Source organism: Panulirus ornatus, chromosome 11 (genome assembly GCF_036320965.1).
Source record: "Panulirus ornatus isolate Po-2019 chromosome 11, ASM3632096v1, whole genome shotgun sequence".
Classification (NCBI taxonomy): domain Eukaryota; kingdom Metazoa; phylum Arthropoda; class Malacostraca; order Decapoda; family Palinuridae; genus Panulirus; species Panulirus ornatus.
The window spans coordinates 34,452,235-34,469,656 of NC_092234.1; the positions used below are offsets into that span (position 1 = coordinate 34,452,235).

The following is a 17,422-nucleotide window of genomic DNA, read 5'->3' on the forward strand; positions in this document are numbered from 1 at the left end:
GCTTGGGAAGTGAGTCAGTTGTTGTTCACTGATGATACAGCGCTGGTGGCTGATTTGAGTGAGAAACTGCAAAAGTTGGTGACAGAGTTTGGTAAAGTGTTCGAAAGTAGAAAGCTGAGAGTAAATGTGAATAGGAGCAAGGTTATTAGGTTCAGTAGGGTTGAGGGACAGCTAAATTGGGAGTTAAGTTTGAATGGAGAAAAACTTTAGGAAGTGAAGTGTTTTAGATATCTGGGAATGGATTTAGAAGCGGATGGAATCATGGAAGCGGAAGTGATTCACAGGGTGGGGGAGGGGGCGAATGTTCTGAGAGTGTTGAAGAGTGAATAGAAGGCGAGAACATTATCTTGGACAGCAAAAATGGGTATGTTTGAAGGAATAGTGGTTCCAGCAATCTTATATGGGTGCGAGGCATGGGCTATAGATAGGGTTGTGCCGAGGAGTGTGGATGTGTTGGATAAGAAATGTTTGAGATCAATGTGTGGTGTGACATGGTTTGATCGAGTAAGTAATGAAAGGGTAAGAGAGATGTGTGGTAATAAAAAGAGTGTGGTTGAGAGAGCAGAAGACGGTGTATTGAAATGGTTTAGGCACATGGAGAGAATGAGTGAGGAAAGATTGACCAAGAGGATATATGTGTCAGAGGTGGAGGGAACAAGGAGAAGTGGGAGACCAAATTGGAGGTGGAAAGATGGAGTGAAAAAGATTTTGTGTGATTGGGGCCTGAACATGCAGGAGGGTGAAAGGAGGGCAAGGAATAGAGTGAATTGGATCGATGTGGTATACCGGGGTTGACGTGCTGTCAGTGGATTGAATCAGGGCATATGAAGCGTCTGGGGTAAACCATGGAAAGTTTTGTAGGGCCTGGATGTGGAAAGGGAGCTGTGGTTTCGGACATTATTGCGTGGCAGCTAGAGACTGAGTGTGAACGAATGGGGCCTTTGTTGTCTTTTCCTAGTGCTACCTCGCACACATGAGGGGGGAGGGGGATGGTATTCCATGTGTGGTGAGGTGGCGATGGGAGTAAATGGGGGCAGACAGTGTGAATTATGTGCATGGGTATATATGTATGTGTCTGTGTATGTATATAAATGTGTACATTGAGATGTATAGGTATGTATATTTGTGTGTGTGGACGTGTATGTGTGTATACATTGTGTATGGGTTGGGTTGGGCCATTTCTTTCGTCTGTTTCCTTGCACTACCTCGCAAACATGGGAGACAGCAACAAAGCAAAATAAAAATTAAAGAAAAAATATATACACATATGTATGTGGATGGGTTTGGCCATTCTTCCGTCTGTTTCCTTGCGCTACCTTGCTGATGCAAGAGACAGCGACAAAGTATAATGATAATGATACTAATGATAATAATAATGATAATAATAATAATAATGATAATAATAACAATAATGATAATAATAATAATGATTATCCCTGGGGATAGGGGAGTAAAAATACAAGAGTTTTGGAAAGAGGGGCAAGTATGAAATCTGTTGTGGATGAGAGAGCTTGGGAAGTGAGTCAGTTGTTGTTCGCTGATGATACAGTGCTGGTGGCTGATTTGGGTGAGAAACATCAGAAGCTGGTGACTGAGTTTGGTAAAGTGTGTGAAAGAAGAAAGCTGAGAGTAAATGTGAAGAAGAGCAAGGTTATTAGGTACAGTAGGGTTGAGGGACAAGTCAGTTGGGAGGTAAGTTTGAATGGGGAAAACTGGAGGAAGTGAAGTGTTTTAGATATCTGGGAGTGGATTTGGCAGCAGATGGAACGATGGAAGCGGAAGTAAATCTTAGGGTGGGGGAGGGGGCAAAAGTTTTGGGAGCATTGAAAAATGTGTGGAAGTGGAGAACGTTATCTCGGAAAGCAAAAATGGGTATGTTTGAAGGACTAGTGGTTCCAACAATGTTATACGGTTGCTACCTCGCTAACGCACGAAACAGCGACAAAGTATAATAAATAAATGAAATAAATAAGATGTTCCCTCAAAGGCTCAGTCCTCTGTTCTTAAAACTACCTTGCTAATGCGGGAAATAGCGAATAGTATGAAAAAAAAAAAAAGATAAGAAAATTGCAAATGGCACAGAATAGCACACTGAAAACGATCACTAGCAACTTAGCAACAACAGACACTCAACATCTATACAAAAAAAGAAAGACCCCTCCCAGTGCAAATCCACCTTAACATGCTCAACGCTCAATTCTATGCAACAGCTTTTGACCCCTCCCACTCACACCACTCCTTGACTAACAAGCAGCTGCCATGATTATTGATGAGTGATTAGTAAAGAATGAGGCAGGCTAGTGGATCCTTACATGAAAGACTAAGAGTTGGAAGCCCCTGACCTTGATTTTCTTAAGAGATAAGGAAGAAGAATCTTTCCTGCGTATGGGACAGTGACACAGAGAAAAAACGTTTCTCAACTTGAAAAATCTACTTTTTTCTATTCCAGACATAACTCAATTTTTATATTCCCACCCATTTTTTATTTTCTACTGCTCTAATTACTTCCACTCTTTTTGTGTCTACTTTGGAGCATGATAGATACAGGGATTATGTCTATTGTCATTGTCATCACACTTTCATTTTCAAACTGATCTTGATCACAGTTTTATAAGTGTAAATGAGATACTCATAAATCTTTATACATTTGTATCCCATTTTGAGAATAATTCAGTGGTGTATGGCCCACAATTCTAGTTCTGATTTTTCCACAATTATGCCTCTTCTAACGAGGTTTAACCTGTAACCTAACTTTCCTCATAACTCTTAAGGAAGTTCAGCCTTGGCTATAAAACATTATACAGGTGTTTCATAACATGTAAAATATCGAATGTCATGAAACCTATAACTACCCACCTTGAACTTGATCATTAGCCTTATAACTTGATGAAAATTCCACCTTTGGTCATGACACTTAGTACAGGTGTATATGATATTTTCCACAAAGTATTTCCACCTTGGAAACAGGAGTCTAGTGTAGATCATTTATCCCTGTCTTATCTAAAGTTTTGAACATCTTCAGCACTTGCTGCTATGCAGCTAGTTCATCTTGGAAAATGGTCTCTTTTCATTCTCATTTTGCCTCAGCTTTTCAAATCAGAATCCAGATCATATGATTATAGTCCTTATTACATTATTTCACACCTTGCATCCTCTTTTTGAAGGAGTTTATTTCATCTACATTTTCCTTCTATGTTATCTGTAACCATTCTCTGTTGTGTCTTTGCTTAATGCCTTGTCCTCTTTTTGAACTGTATTTCTAGTGTACAGCATTATGTCGTTCATCTTCTTGCCCCTACAGTGCCTTTATCTCTCTTGTTTTTGGTAATCATTTTGAATTGAATGGATCATTTCAAAAACCAGTTATGCAACTTTATGCATATGTTTTCCTTTCATGATTTTTCTCATTGCCTCTTTGAATATCCATATCCCTAAGCATCGTCAGGAGTATACTGTCACGTACATCGTTTTTTTTTTTTTTTTTTTATACTTTGTCGCTGTCTCCTGCGTTTGCGAGGTAGCGCAAGGAAACAGACGAAAGAAATGGCCCAACCCCCCCCCATACACATGTACATACACACGTCCACACACGCAAATATACATACCTACACAGCTTTCCATGGTTTACCCCGGACGCTTCACATGCCTTGATTCAATCCACTGACAGCACGTCAACCCCTGTATACCACATCGCTCCAATTCACTCTATTTCTTGCCCTCCTTTCACCCTCCTGCATGTTCAGGCCCCGATCACACAAAATCCTTTTCACTCCATCTTTCCACCTCCAATTTGGTCTCCCTCTTCTCCTCGTTCCCTCCACCTCCGACACATATATCCTCTTGGTCAATCTTTCCTCACTCATTCTCTCCATGTGCCCAAACCATTTCAAAACACCCTCTTCTGCTCTCTCAACCACGCTCTTTTTATTTCCACACATCTCTCTTACCCTTACGTTACTTACTCGATCAAACCACCTCACACCACACATTGTCCTCAAACATCTCATTTCCAGCACATCCATCCTCCTGGCACAACTCTATCCATAGCCCACGCCTCGCAACCGTACAACATTGTTGGAACCACTATTCCTTCAAACATACCCATTTTTGCTTTCCGGGATAATGTTCTCGACTTCCACACATTTTTCAAGGCTCCCAAAATTTTCGCCCCCTCCCCCACCCTATGATCCACTTCCGCTTCCATGGTTCCATCCGCTGACAGATCCACTCCCAGATATCTAAAACACTTCACTTCCTCCAGTTTTTCTCCATTCAAACTCACCTCCCAATTGACTTGACCCTCAACCCTACTGTACCTAATAACCTTGCTCTTATTCACATTTACTCTTAACTTTCTTCTTCCACACACTTTACCAAACTCCGTCACCAGCTTCTGCAGTTTCTCACATGAATCCGCCACCAGCGCTGTATCATCAGCGAACAACAACTGACTCACTTCCCAAGCTCTCTCATCCCCAACAGACTTCATACTTGCCCCTCTTTCCAAAACTCTTGCATTTACCTCCCTAACAACCCCATCCATAAACAAATTAAACAACCATGGAGACATCACACACCCCTGCCGCAAACCTACATTCACTGAGAACCAATAACTTTCCTCTCTTCCTACACGTACACATGCCTTACATCCTCGATAAAAACTTTTCACTGCTTCTAACAACTTGCCTCCCACACCATATATTCTTAATACCTTCCACAGAGCATCTCTATCAACTCTATCATATGCCTTCTCCAGATCCATAAATGCTACATACAAATCCATTTGCTTTTCTAAGTATTTCTCACATACATTCTTCAAAGCAAACACCTGATCCACACATCCTCTACCACTTCTGAAACCACACTGCTCTTCCCCAATCTGATGCTCTGTACATGCCTTCACCCTCTCAATCAATACCCTCCCATATAATTTACCAGGAATACTCAACAAACTTATACCTCTGTAATTTGAGCACTCACTCTTATCCCCTTTGCCTTTGTACAATGGCACTATGCACGCATTCCGCCAATCCTCAGGCACCTCACCATGAGTCATACATACATTAAATAACCTTACCAACCAGTCAACAATACAGTCACCCCCTTTTTTAATAAATTCCACTGCAATACCATCCAAACCTGCTGCCTTGCCGGCTTTCATCTTCCGCAAAGCTTTTACTACCTCTTCTCTGTTTACCAAATCATTTTCCCTAACCCTCTCACTTTGCACACCACCTCGACCCAAACACCCTATATCTGCCACTCTGTCATCAGACACATTCAACAAACCTTCAAAATACTCATTCCATCTCCTTCTCACATCACCACTACTTGTTATCACCTCCCCATTTACGCCCTTCACTGAAGTTCCCATTTGCTCCCTTGTCTTACGCACCCTATTTACCTCCTTCCAGAACATCTTTTTATTCTCCCTAAAATTTACTGATAGTCTCTCACCCCAACTCTCATTTGCCCTTTTTTTCACCTCTTGCACCTTTCTCTTGACCTCCTGTCTCTTTCTTTTATACTTCTCCCACTCAATTGCATTTTTTCCCTGCAAAAATCGTCCAAATGCCTCTCTCTTCTCTTTCACTAATACTCTTACTTCTTCATCCCACCACTCACTACCCTTTCTAAACAGCCCACCTCCCACTCTTCTCATGCCACAAGCATCTTTTGCGCAATCCATCACTGCTTCCCTAAATACATCCCATTCCTCCCCCCACTTCCCCTTACTTACGTACATTGTATCATCCTTTATTTTTTCTCCAGTTTCCACTTACTTAGATCACCCTTCTCCAAAAGAACAAGTCATTGCTTTTCTTTCAGAGTAGATATTTTGTACTAGCACATTTTGCTTTTTTTTTTCCTTATGTTTTATTCACATTGCACATTTTAAGTAATTCATATTGGATCCCAGTTATATTTTTAATATTTCATTTGAATTTTTATGCTTTATTTACTTATGATATTTTTTACTTCATTTGTTGCATTTTACATAGTTTGATTTGTTTTAATGAAAGCATGAATCTCCACTCAGATCAAGATTGTAATAAAAAGGTTTTATGACTTTTGTAATTGATCACAGGACAAGCCCATATTGCAACCCTAGATGGAGAACAGAAACCAGGTACTATGAGTTGCAGTACTGATATTTGAGTTTAAAACAGTCATTCCATAATGGTGGTTTATAACATGTTGGCTAAATGTTTCATTATTATAATGAAAACTAAATTTTTTAAAAGTACAAAATTAATTTGCTGAGAATGATAGATCTTTTTTGTTGCATTTTTTTATGATGGAATTTTGTCTTCACACATATTTAAGAAAAACCAGCTGAAGTTAAAACATTTGGTTTACATGTTTTTCAAAATTAATTGTAGAAGATAAATAATGCTTTAAGTAGTGCTTTTAGGATACACATATTGTTACTGAGACTTCTGTAGTGGGTTCAAATTTTTTCAGCATCATCTACCATGATATCCTGGAAATGACAGATACACTGCCATAAATGTATTGCTATCATTAATCTTAAATAGCATCTTCCAGATATGCTTAAAATGTAATTGTAACATCTTTTTAAAGATAGATTTCTCACCTTTAGTCAGAACCTCATGAGCTTTAGAGAGTTTACTTCACATTGGATGGTAGAACACCAATTTACCCTGAAAATAGGGTTATCTGTCTGGAATTCATTGACTCTAAGGATAGGAGAGAAAAAATGCAACTTCCATATCTCTTGCATGTCATAGAAGGCAACTAAAAGGGTGGGACTGTGGGGCTGGATATCTTTCCTGACTGTCTTACTTTTTAAAATGTGGAATAGAGGAAATGCACCAAAGGAGGATCTTTTATCCTGTAAGGCTCAGTCATCTGTTCTGGACACTACCTTGTTCATAGCAAACATATATGAAGAAAGAAAAGCAATCTGGAATTTATCCTCTTCAGTCTTCATGATATCTATGAGATTGGTTAATGCTCATTTATGGAAACACTACAACCATGCACATACCCACACAGCCACCAACCATCAGTGCTCCCTTGATCACACTTCCACGTTGTAAACCTGTTGATTGTTGTCTTGACACAGTCACCAACCATCAGTGCTCCCTTGCTCACTGCATTGTAAACCTATTGACTGTTGTGTTGTTCATCATTCTTAATTTTTGTCTTATCATAACCATTGCTTTTGAGATTCAGAGATGCCAGATCTCTTTTTTTTGTACTCGTATATCATGAGTCATAAATTCTGTATTCTTTCATTTGGGTTTTGTGTTGCATGGTAGTGTATCTCCTCAGTAAGGCTTGTTAGCTGATCATAAGTTACTTAGTGCAGTTGTCTATGCTGCAGTGCTTTATGTTATGATGCAACATCTTTTTAAATCATTTATGTATGTTTTTTTAGCTGAATGTGTAGATTTTTTTGAGTCTTAGGAAAACTTTTAAGGATGGCATAACCCTTACATTTTTTTATGGATAGTGTGTCAGCCTTTCCAATGTTTTATTGTTGTACTTTTCTTCGGTATACTTTTTTTTCAATATTTTGTAAAAGGATGAAAATATTATATTACTAGATGTTTTGATAACATGTGCATTCTGATTTTTAGGAGAGGAGGTGCTTTGTGTATGGATATAGGGATTGATGGTGATTACCTATTTGATATTATCTGTTTGCATAGGGCAGGGAGTGAGTTCTTTACTCATGAGACCTTCACTCTTGAACTTCCTTTTCTGTTGATCAACATTCTAAATTTCTTTATCCTGTGTGCATTCAGGTTTATCACTTAACGTTTTGCATTCATCCACAGCTCAGAGTCTAAAAACGTTTTTGGCTTAGTTTCTTCCTATCACCACCAGATGCTCTTATTTTGTATCTTTCAAAGATATATTCTCCAATGGTACTCTAAGTTTGATTAAGAAACTTGAAAGTTGTAATCAAGTTTCTCTTCATTTTTTCTCCCCTAATTTCGTTTCTTTCATACGTAATCACTTTCTCCAGCATTAGCAAGGTAGGACAAGGAACAGATGAAGAAAGGCTGCATCCACTCGCATCTAGTCGTTAGCTGTCACATGCAATGCATCAAAACCACAGCTTCTTATCGACAATCAGGCCTTGCAGACCTTTCCATGCCTTCATTCAGTCTGCTGACAGCTTGTTAACTCCTGTATACTACATTATTCCAATTCACTCTATCCTGTGCATGCCTTTCACCCTCCTGCATGAACAGTCGCCTGTCTCTTAAAATCTTTTTCACTCCATCCTTCCTTCTCCAATTTGGTCTCCTTGTTCTCCACTTCTGACACATATATCTCCTTTTTTAATCTTTCCTCACTCATTCTCTCTGTATGTCCAAATCATTTCAGCATATCCTCTTGAGCTCTCTCAACCACACTCTTTTTATTACCACACATCTCTCTTACCATTTCATTTCTTACTTGATCAAACTACCTCACACCACATATTGTCCTTAGGCATTGCATTTCCAACACACTTACCCTCCTCTGCACTGTCTCATCTATAACCCATGCCTCACATCCATATGATATGCTGGGACTTCTCAGATGGGAGTCCATTCCTGTAACTCAGCTGTCATATTTGTTATCTTTTTTATTGTCCTCATTTGGACCTTTTCTCTCTGCAGCTCTGACATAAGCCAATAGATGATGTGCTTCCTTAATAGTTCTACCAATGAGATCTTTTTGTGATATAATAGGTTTTGTGGTGATTTATAAGACCCTTTCTCACACAGTCTATGTAGTTTCTTGCTAGATTATGATCACATTAAGGCAATATTTCACTGTGTCCCAGTTTCCTAACTTTGCATTTGCTTAAGTTGAATTTTGTCAACCATATGTATAACAGACTTTGAAGTTTGTGAAAAATCGCTGTTTAGTTTGATGCAATTTATAATTTCTTGCTTCTTTGATAACTTATGCATCATCTGCAAATAAGAATCCATTATGAATTCATTCTCTCTGATGATTCATTAATATTGATCAAGTATACAGCAGGTTTAAGACTGAGCCCTGCAAGCACACCACTGGTTACCACAGCACACTTGGAAAAGGCTTCTCTCTACTCTTCCACTCAAATGAGTTTTCAGCTCATAAAGCAGTCTTTCCCCAATACTTGTCTGAAAATGAAAAATCTGGCTCCTCCACCAATTTATTGTTTAAGACTGTCAAATGCCTTCTGGGAGTCCAAGAATGCACAGACCTCCCATCTATCCATTGTATCAAAAATAGAGCTCACTGAGGTATAGAAGTCAAAAATATTTGTTAAATATAACCTCTTTCACCTGAACGTATATTCCTTCTCTTTAGTAGTTCCTCCTTTGCAGGCATTTTTCTGCTTACTTTTTTGTTATCTTTTCCTGCTTTTTACAGACCACACTCATTAAAAATATTGGTCCCAGTCCCAGTCACCTTTCTTAGAATTAGGCAAAACATTTGCCTTATACCACCCTCTTGATGCAACTTTTTTATGCAACCTGTCAAGAAATCAGATAGCAACAGACCACTGGGTCCTAACAAGGATGTTAGTGATATTGGAAGAGAACAGAAACTCATAGAATACTGTATATTTTTCAAAGAGGAAAACTACACATAACGCCATCTGTGACTGCCCAGTAAGCTAGTCTGGTGGGCGTGGTAATTTCAAGTTCCCTCACGTAATTTTGTCTGGACTAAAGGAGGTGCTGTTCCGGTGTTTAATACCTTACCTCTTGAACTTTATCTTCTGTTGGATCACACAACTTTTTAACCTTTTGTATACAAAACTATCATTAAAAATATTGTTACTTCATTTATTTTGTTCATCCACTAAACTTTTCTGATTTGTTTCTTAGGTTTTTTATTATGGCCTCTGGTTGTTTTGTCATAGCATTTCACAAAGAACTGTATGCTGTTGACATTGTCATGTTAGTTTAGAAACTTGAAGGTTGTGATCAGTCTCTCTCTCTCTCTCTCTCTCTCTCTCTCTCTCTCTCTCTCTCTCTCTCTCTCTCTCTCTCTCTCTCTCTCTCCCTCTAGATATATATATATATATATATATATATATATTAGAAATGCCAGGCATGAAGTTGCTGGACTGTTAACCCAGATTTTCAATAACTCGCTCCAGGCTCGAATTGCTTGGTAATTACCGTCCTATTAGTCTCACATCAATTATATGTAAACTCGAAGATAAAATCATAGCCTATCAAGAACAACGAGGAGAAGAGGGAGACCAAATTGGAGGTGGAAAGATGGAGTGAAAAAGATTTTGTGTGATCGGGGCCTGAACATGCAGGAGGGTGTAAGGAGGGCAAGGAATAGAGTGAATTGGAGCGATGTGGTATACAGGGGTTGACGTGCTGTCAGTGGAGTGAATCAAGGCATGTGAAGCGTCTGGGGTAAACCATGGAAAGCTGTGTAGGTATGTATATTTGCGTGTGTGGACGTGTGTATGTACATGTGTATGGGGGGGGGGTTGGGCCATTTCTTTCGTCTGTTTCCTTGCGCTACCTTGCAAACGCGGGAGACAGCGACAAAGTAAAAAAAAAAAAAAAAAAAAAAAAATCAAGAACAACACACCCTGATCAATAGTACACAGCATGGTTTTAGAAGATGCAGATCATGCCTTACAAACCTCCATGTATTTTATCATACATTATTCAATACCCATGACAAGACAAAAGCAATAGATATAATATTTCTGAACTTCCAGAAAGCATTTGACAAAGTTTCCAGCATTGAATTGATGCATAAAGTCCGGGCCTTTTAGATTACTGGTTGCTTAGGAAATTGAATAAAGCCAGGTTACATGATTGGAAGCAGAGTCATAATGAATGGGGAATCATCACCCTGATCACCTGTTACTTGGGCCTATACTTTTCATCATTCATATTTATGATATTGACGTAGAGTTTAATAACCAAGAGTCCAAATTTGCAGGTGATACAAAGATTGGCAGTGCTACATTAAATGAAGAAGATAGGCTAAGATTACAGGAGGATTGAGATAAAATTGCTGAATGGTTTAGTAAATGGCAAATGCCTTTTAGCATCAATAAATGTCAGCCATTACAAGTAGAAAACCTAAACAAAAAATTCTATTATGAAGTGATGGGCCACAAGATAAGAGACACCCCTAGTAAGAGATTTAGGGGTCACTGTCTCCATTAACTTGAAATTCTCCCAGCATTACAATGAATCTACCAAGAAAGCAAATAGAATGTTAGGACTTATGAACATAATATGTAAAGTTTCTGTTTATAAGTTCTAACATCCTGTTTGCAAGGATGTGATAATACTGTACCTAAATCTAATTTGACCACACCTCAAATATGCAGTGCAGTTTTGGGCCCCACACTTAAGTAAATATGCTCTTAAATTGGAAGCAGTACAATGAAGAGAAACAAAGATGATCCCCTCCTTGCTTAACATACCATATGAGGAAAGATTGCAAAAATTAAACTTGTTCTCCCTGAACAATAGGCACCACTGGTGCAAATTAATAGAATTTTTCAAAATACTTAAAGAATTCAGCAACGTTGATATTAAACACTTCCTTACAGTAGTGGCAGCATTACTAATGAGAAGAGATAGATTAAAACTTAGAGGTCTTCAAGTTAATCTGGACTGTACAAAATATTTTTTTACCAACAACGTTATTGATGTATGGAATAAGTTCCCAGAAAATGTTGTTCAGAGCAGCTCCCTTGATATCTTTAAATTAAAGCTTGATCATCACTTGTCACCCTCCAGTATTGAATAATTCATTTAAACCTTCATCATAATGCATTGGTGTATCATGCTACCTTCTCAGCCACTGATCTCTCTATGGCCATGTTGCAGTATCATACTAACATTGATTAGCCTATGTTGCCTGCTTTAAGTGAGTAATTGAGAATTGATGTCTCTTTCTTCAACATCAGGAATAATGTAGGCATGTTAAGTCGAGAGGCTGGAGCTCAAGTTTATCCTCAGTATTTCCTTTACAAGAAAAAGTGAAGGGATACATGTTGGTGATAGATACATAACATATTCATGTTTATCCAACCTTATGACTTTTCTATAAAAATTTTCTTCAGGCTTATTAACCCTGTGAGGTATTTTTCTACCAGTTTTTCTGCCGGCATGTGCTGGAGGAGTGGAGGGTGGGGAGAGAGCCTTTGCTTTGCTGTCTTTTTTTTCTACTGCTTACAAGCCTCCCCACTTTTTTTTTCTTTTTTTTTAGGGCAGATCACTTCAATTGGACCTTGGGTCTGTGTGGTCTTTGTATCTATGACACACGCACACACTCTCTCTCTCTCTCTCTCTCTCTCTCTCTCTCTCTCTCTCTCCACACACACCTGGCATAGGCTAAGGTGTGTGTGTGTGCATACACACTCTCACTGCACATGTAGCTCATGGGAGCTTCTTGACATATATTCTTTCTTATTGTTGACACCTTTTTTATTAACTCATATATTGTCTAGCTATCTGTCTACATCTCTGATGCCTGTTCCAACTGGAACTCCTTCAAGGGGATGGCCATGGCAATAGAGTCTACATAACTAGTTGACTCCAGTGCTGCTTCTTAGCCTATAGTGCCTCACCCTTAAACTCTAGTGCAGTGTTTACAGAGGCTCGTACTGAATGTTCCTACTGACTTCTTCCACCTAATTTGTCTACCTAATCTTTTTCCCTGTTGCTCCTGCCTAATTGTTTCTACCCACCTTCTTCTATCTACTGCTCCTACCACTGCAGGAAAATCTAGAGTTACGAAGAATGAGCTGTGTGAGTTAAGTATTGGCAAGGGTTAAGTGTCACAAGGAGAGATTGCTTGTTTGTGGGCAGAATACCAGTAGTCCACTGTGGGTGAAGCAGAAAGAAAAGACAGCTGCCTGGATCAGAGGAGTGCTATTTGACAACCACTGAAGTGCTGGCACATTATGCAACTGTCACTGACCCTCCCAATATCCAGGCAGGTAGTACTGGTAATATACCTCTGTGATCATTGGCTGCCTACCAACTACTACATATAACTCGTGTATTAGATTTTTTGTATTTGTATAGATGAATAGTGTATCTTTATTGATGTATCTATTACTTGTTAGAACTCTTCTTTATGGTATTTATTTAGATGAATAGTGTATCTTCAACGAAATCTTATTATGTGTAAGACCTTCACTTTATGATATTCATATATGTAGATGAATAGTGTGTCTTCTTTGATATCTATGTATTACTTATGGGACCTTTACTTCTGTGAATTAAATGTTATAACCTGAAACAGTTATTGATAACCTGAAAATATTAAGTACAGTTTATATGATATTTCAGGCATTGAGATGCAGTGCATAGGTCATTTCAAGTTGCTGTTCTCCCTTCTCCGATTGGAGGGTTGTGTTTCTGTGCAGCAGAGTGTATTGGCTGTTGTTGAGGGAGTTACAGGCAATTCTGACTGTGTCAGTGACATTGCTGCTTCTGAGGTATGGCCAAATTAATATATTTGTTAGTTATTCCCTCAGTATTGCATATATTATTTTATCAATAATGTATTTAGTATACATCTTCCACAAATTTTAGAATGAGTTTAGTGCAGTCATGTTTTACTCTTTAGGCTATTTTCATAATGAATCACATTATTTTTGTGACACTTTCCTCTGCATCACTCTTTGTCATACCTTAGATTAACCACTTTCCATGACATCTGCTTATTTTTAATTTTAAGAATCTTGTGTTTTATGTTGCATTTTCTTCTCATTTGTATTAGCATATATAGCTCTCTTTTTATCCCTGGGGATAGGGGAGAAAGAATACCTCCCACGTATTCCCTGCATGTTGTAGAAGGCGACTAAAAGGGGAGGGAGTGGGTGGCTGGAAATCCTCCCCCCTCGTTTTTTTTTTTTTTTCTTTTTTTATTTTCCAAAAGAAGGAACAGAGAAGGGGGCCAGGTGAGGATATTCTCTCAAAGGCCCAGTCCTCTGTTCCTAACGCTACCTTGTTAATGTGGGAAATGGCGAATAGTATGAAAGAAAAAGAAAAAGCTCTCTTTTTATTTATTTTCATATCATTAACTTTAATACTACCTTTTCACTTCCACCGCTAATTGATATACCACTTTTAATGTTGATTTTTTTAAAGTAACTTCTTTTCATTTTGCACATGTTTATACTTTCAACTGCAAGTGTTTTGCAACTGGTTCACAAATGCAACAACCTAACTCCCCAGTGATATTGAAATACATGTTTGACTCCCATTAAGGCTTCCATCTGTCTTGTATGCATTGTATGTTTTATGTTTTTGTGTACCATATTCATATAGAAAGCATTGCCAGTGCACAGGAAGGTGAAAAAACACAAGAGTCCAAGAAGAAAGGAAATTATTTATTGTTGAAATTCTTATGTTTACTCCATGTAGATTAATGTATGGCATGCAAATTTTTATGCCTTGGTTTTATTTCATATGTACATTACATTTTCATACTTGTGAAGTATCTTAGGCAGCAGATTACATCATTTTTTTTAGTTTTTGTAAGAGATAGTGAAAATTTTTGCATATTTGATTAAATCTATAAGTTTTTTGCTCCAATTTTTCTTCAGTGTTACTAATATCTTATATATAAGCCTCATGGTTAGATATAGAAATTTTTCTGGGTAATTGACCTCCATCCTCCAAGTGATCTAGCTATGCACTGAAGGGTTTAAGATTGCTTAGCTCTCACTGGGTCGTTCTTTGAGGATAGTTTGACTTATTTGTTTTATAGTTTGGCTCAAAGATGCATCTCACAGTGTTTCATACCTTACTTCAATTAGGGGTATCTTTATCCTTTGATTTTTCTCTTCCTTTTTAGATATATTCTGTTATATTTTTCTGTCTCTTCACCTGTGCTCTACTTTGTGTATACTTGATGTTTTAGCCTCTTGTCTTCAGTCCAAAATTGTACAGAAAATAACTTACATGGTAAAGGTAGGTAAATAGAGTTAGATTACTTGTTAATCAGTATAGGTAAGGGTGAATGGTGAAACTTGTCATATGTAAAGATTGACAGAAGTTGTTTTAAATGCAAAAGATACTACAGATATGGTATGTAAGGTAATTTTATTTTATATGGATATGTTTAGAGATTATTATATGTTGCTGTTTCATCATCCAGTACGAGTAGCTTTCAGAAGATTGTGTCACCATTTGAAATATTCTTAAGACATTTAATCATAACAGGTGCTGATATACTTGATGCTGGCACTACATTCCCCAGCACTTGTGCCTGATCGTATGACCTCACTCAACATTCTTCATGCCCTCATGTCCAACACCAAGATTGTTAAGGAAGCCCTTAGTAAAGGTAGGCATTATTGTAATTGCATTTAGGATTTTATTGCTCTGGAAGATATTTTGCAGCATCATAATCTGATATCAGTGGTTTAAACAACTGATTAACTCTTACAATGGGAGTTGATTCCATAGACTTCCCCTCTTCCCCCCATATGTTGGGGCTGGGAAAGAAAAGAAAAAAGCAAGCTGAAACATCATCTGATGTTTTCCCACTGTCCTTCAGTAAGCCTTAGGTGGTGCTGGCCACCAATTAGGAATTGAATATTCAACATGAACTCATGATTGTTAAACAATCAATCACTCTTCCAAAATTTTCTTGTCTCATTTTTACCTCTGAGTCCTATCACCAGAAATTCCCTGATTTTGCCATCTTAGGGTCTTCAGTTCAGTCTTATTTCTTTCATTTCCAGCTGGTCATATTCATCCATTATTTCTTTCTTTTCCAACTGGTCATGCTCATTCCCATCTACCCTGAAACCAGCTTTGACACTTTTAAGAGCTCAGTGCAGTATTTAGTCTAGCTTTCTCTAGGAACAGTACTAATTTCCCAGCTGGGATATTTTCAGTTGTGCTGGCTCCTTATTGGAGGTCATTGGGGCTTGGCTGGGGTCCTCCCACAAATCATGATTTGATCATTCTTGCTTTGAAGCTTCTTTCTTTAGTTTCTGCAGACTATACTTTGGATGATTTTGCACTTTAGTCATTCTTGCTCTGAAGCTCAGTGCTTTATTTTTCTCTGACTAATTTGGATGATTCTGCATTTAGTTTTCCCTCCTCCTCCTGCTGAAGCTATGCCCTCTCCCCATTTTCCTTACACAAGGTGAGCTAAGTCCTCCTTAAGCTGCAGGTAAACAAGATGCATGAACCAGATGGTATGAATTAGTCCTCGTGTCTTAAAGGATACTTCACTGATTTCACCTGTTCGAAAACAAAATTATTCTTTTCTTCTTGGAAGTTTGCTGTGGGTCAGCCCATCCCTAAAGGATACCATTGTGGAGACTGTTTATGAAAACCAAAGAAGGCATTACTGGAATAAAGTGTATGAATCAGCCCATCCCTAAAGGATACCATTGTGGAGACTGTTTATGAAAACCAAAGAAGGCATTACTGGAATAAAGTGTATGAAATTGTGGAGACTTATGAAAACCAAAGAAGGCATTACTGGAATAAAGTGTATAAAACAGATTAAAGAAAAAGGAAATCAACAGGTCAGCCCATCCCTAAAGGATACCATTGTAGAGACTGTTTATGAAAACCAAAGAAGGCATTACTGGAATAAAGTGTATGAAATTGTGGAGACTTTTATGAAAGCCAAAGAAGGCATTACTGGAATAAAGTGTATAAAACAGATGAAAGAAAAAGGAAATCAACAGAGATTTGCCGCACAAAACCACAGCCAAGAAAAGCCAAAATATGAATGTAGAAATTGAATATTAGCATTGAACAGCAAGGTAGTTTGGAAAGATGGCATGAACCAGTGTTGGGAAGAATATTGAAAATGAAAGATTAAACAAAATGGGAAAAGAAGATGGAATGAGAACCAGAACAATCATTTGTTTGGTTATGCCAGTGATGGAAACAGTTAAGGAAAGTCCTAGTAGAAATAGGAATGGAACAGCAGTGAAAAAATGCGTGATTGAAAGAAAGAATGCCCCTTTAGAAAACAGAAATGAATTAGAATCCTTTGCAGATGATATGAATTCAACAAATCTGTTTAGTGAAAGCTCAAAAATCAAAATGAATAAAATCCATGAGTACACTACAGATATCAACATAGTCTTAATCAGTTTTTCAGAATCTTGGCTTAATGCAAATGATGAAGCAAACCTGGAACAATATGAGGTATAGCAATATATGTCCTTGATTTAGAAGGAATTCAGATAGTGAAGATCTTTCTATATCTCTGACACCTGTTCCCTGTTGGAACTCCTCAAGGGGTGTGACCATGGCAACAGAGTCTCCACAGCTAGTGAACTCCTGTGCTGCTTTTTATCCTTTAGTGTGCCTCACTCTTAACAGTCCACTGGCAGAGGGCAACTCTAGCACAGTGTTTGCAGAGGCTCCCACCTATTGTTCCTACTGATTACTTTTACATAATGCTCTTGCTGAATGTTCTTACC

General features: G+C 38.1%; 1 protein-coding gene across 3 annotated transcripts in view; it reads left to right on the forward strand.

Moving 5' to 3' along the window:
- The window catches only part of Rme-8 (receptor mediated endocytosis 8), a 554,100-nt gene that overhangs the window by 472,003 nt on the left and 64,675 nt on the right, over window positions 1-17,422 (forward strand). For all 3 annotated transcript variants that reach the window (XM_071666770.1, XM_071666772.1, XM_071666771.1), the window contains 2 exons: window positions 13,308-13,456; window positions 15,189-15,312. In XM_071666770.1, the coding sequence (XP_071522871.1) occupies window positions 13,308-13,456; window positions 15,189-15,312 (273 nt within the window). The remainder of the gene's footprint in view (window positions 1-13,307; window positions 13,457-15,188; window positions 15,313-17,422) is intronic.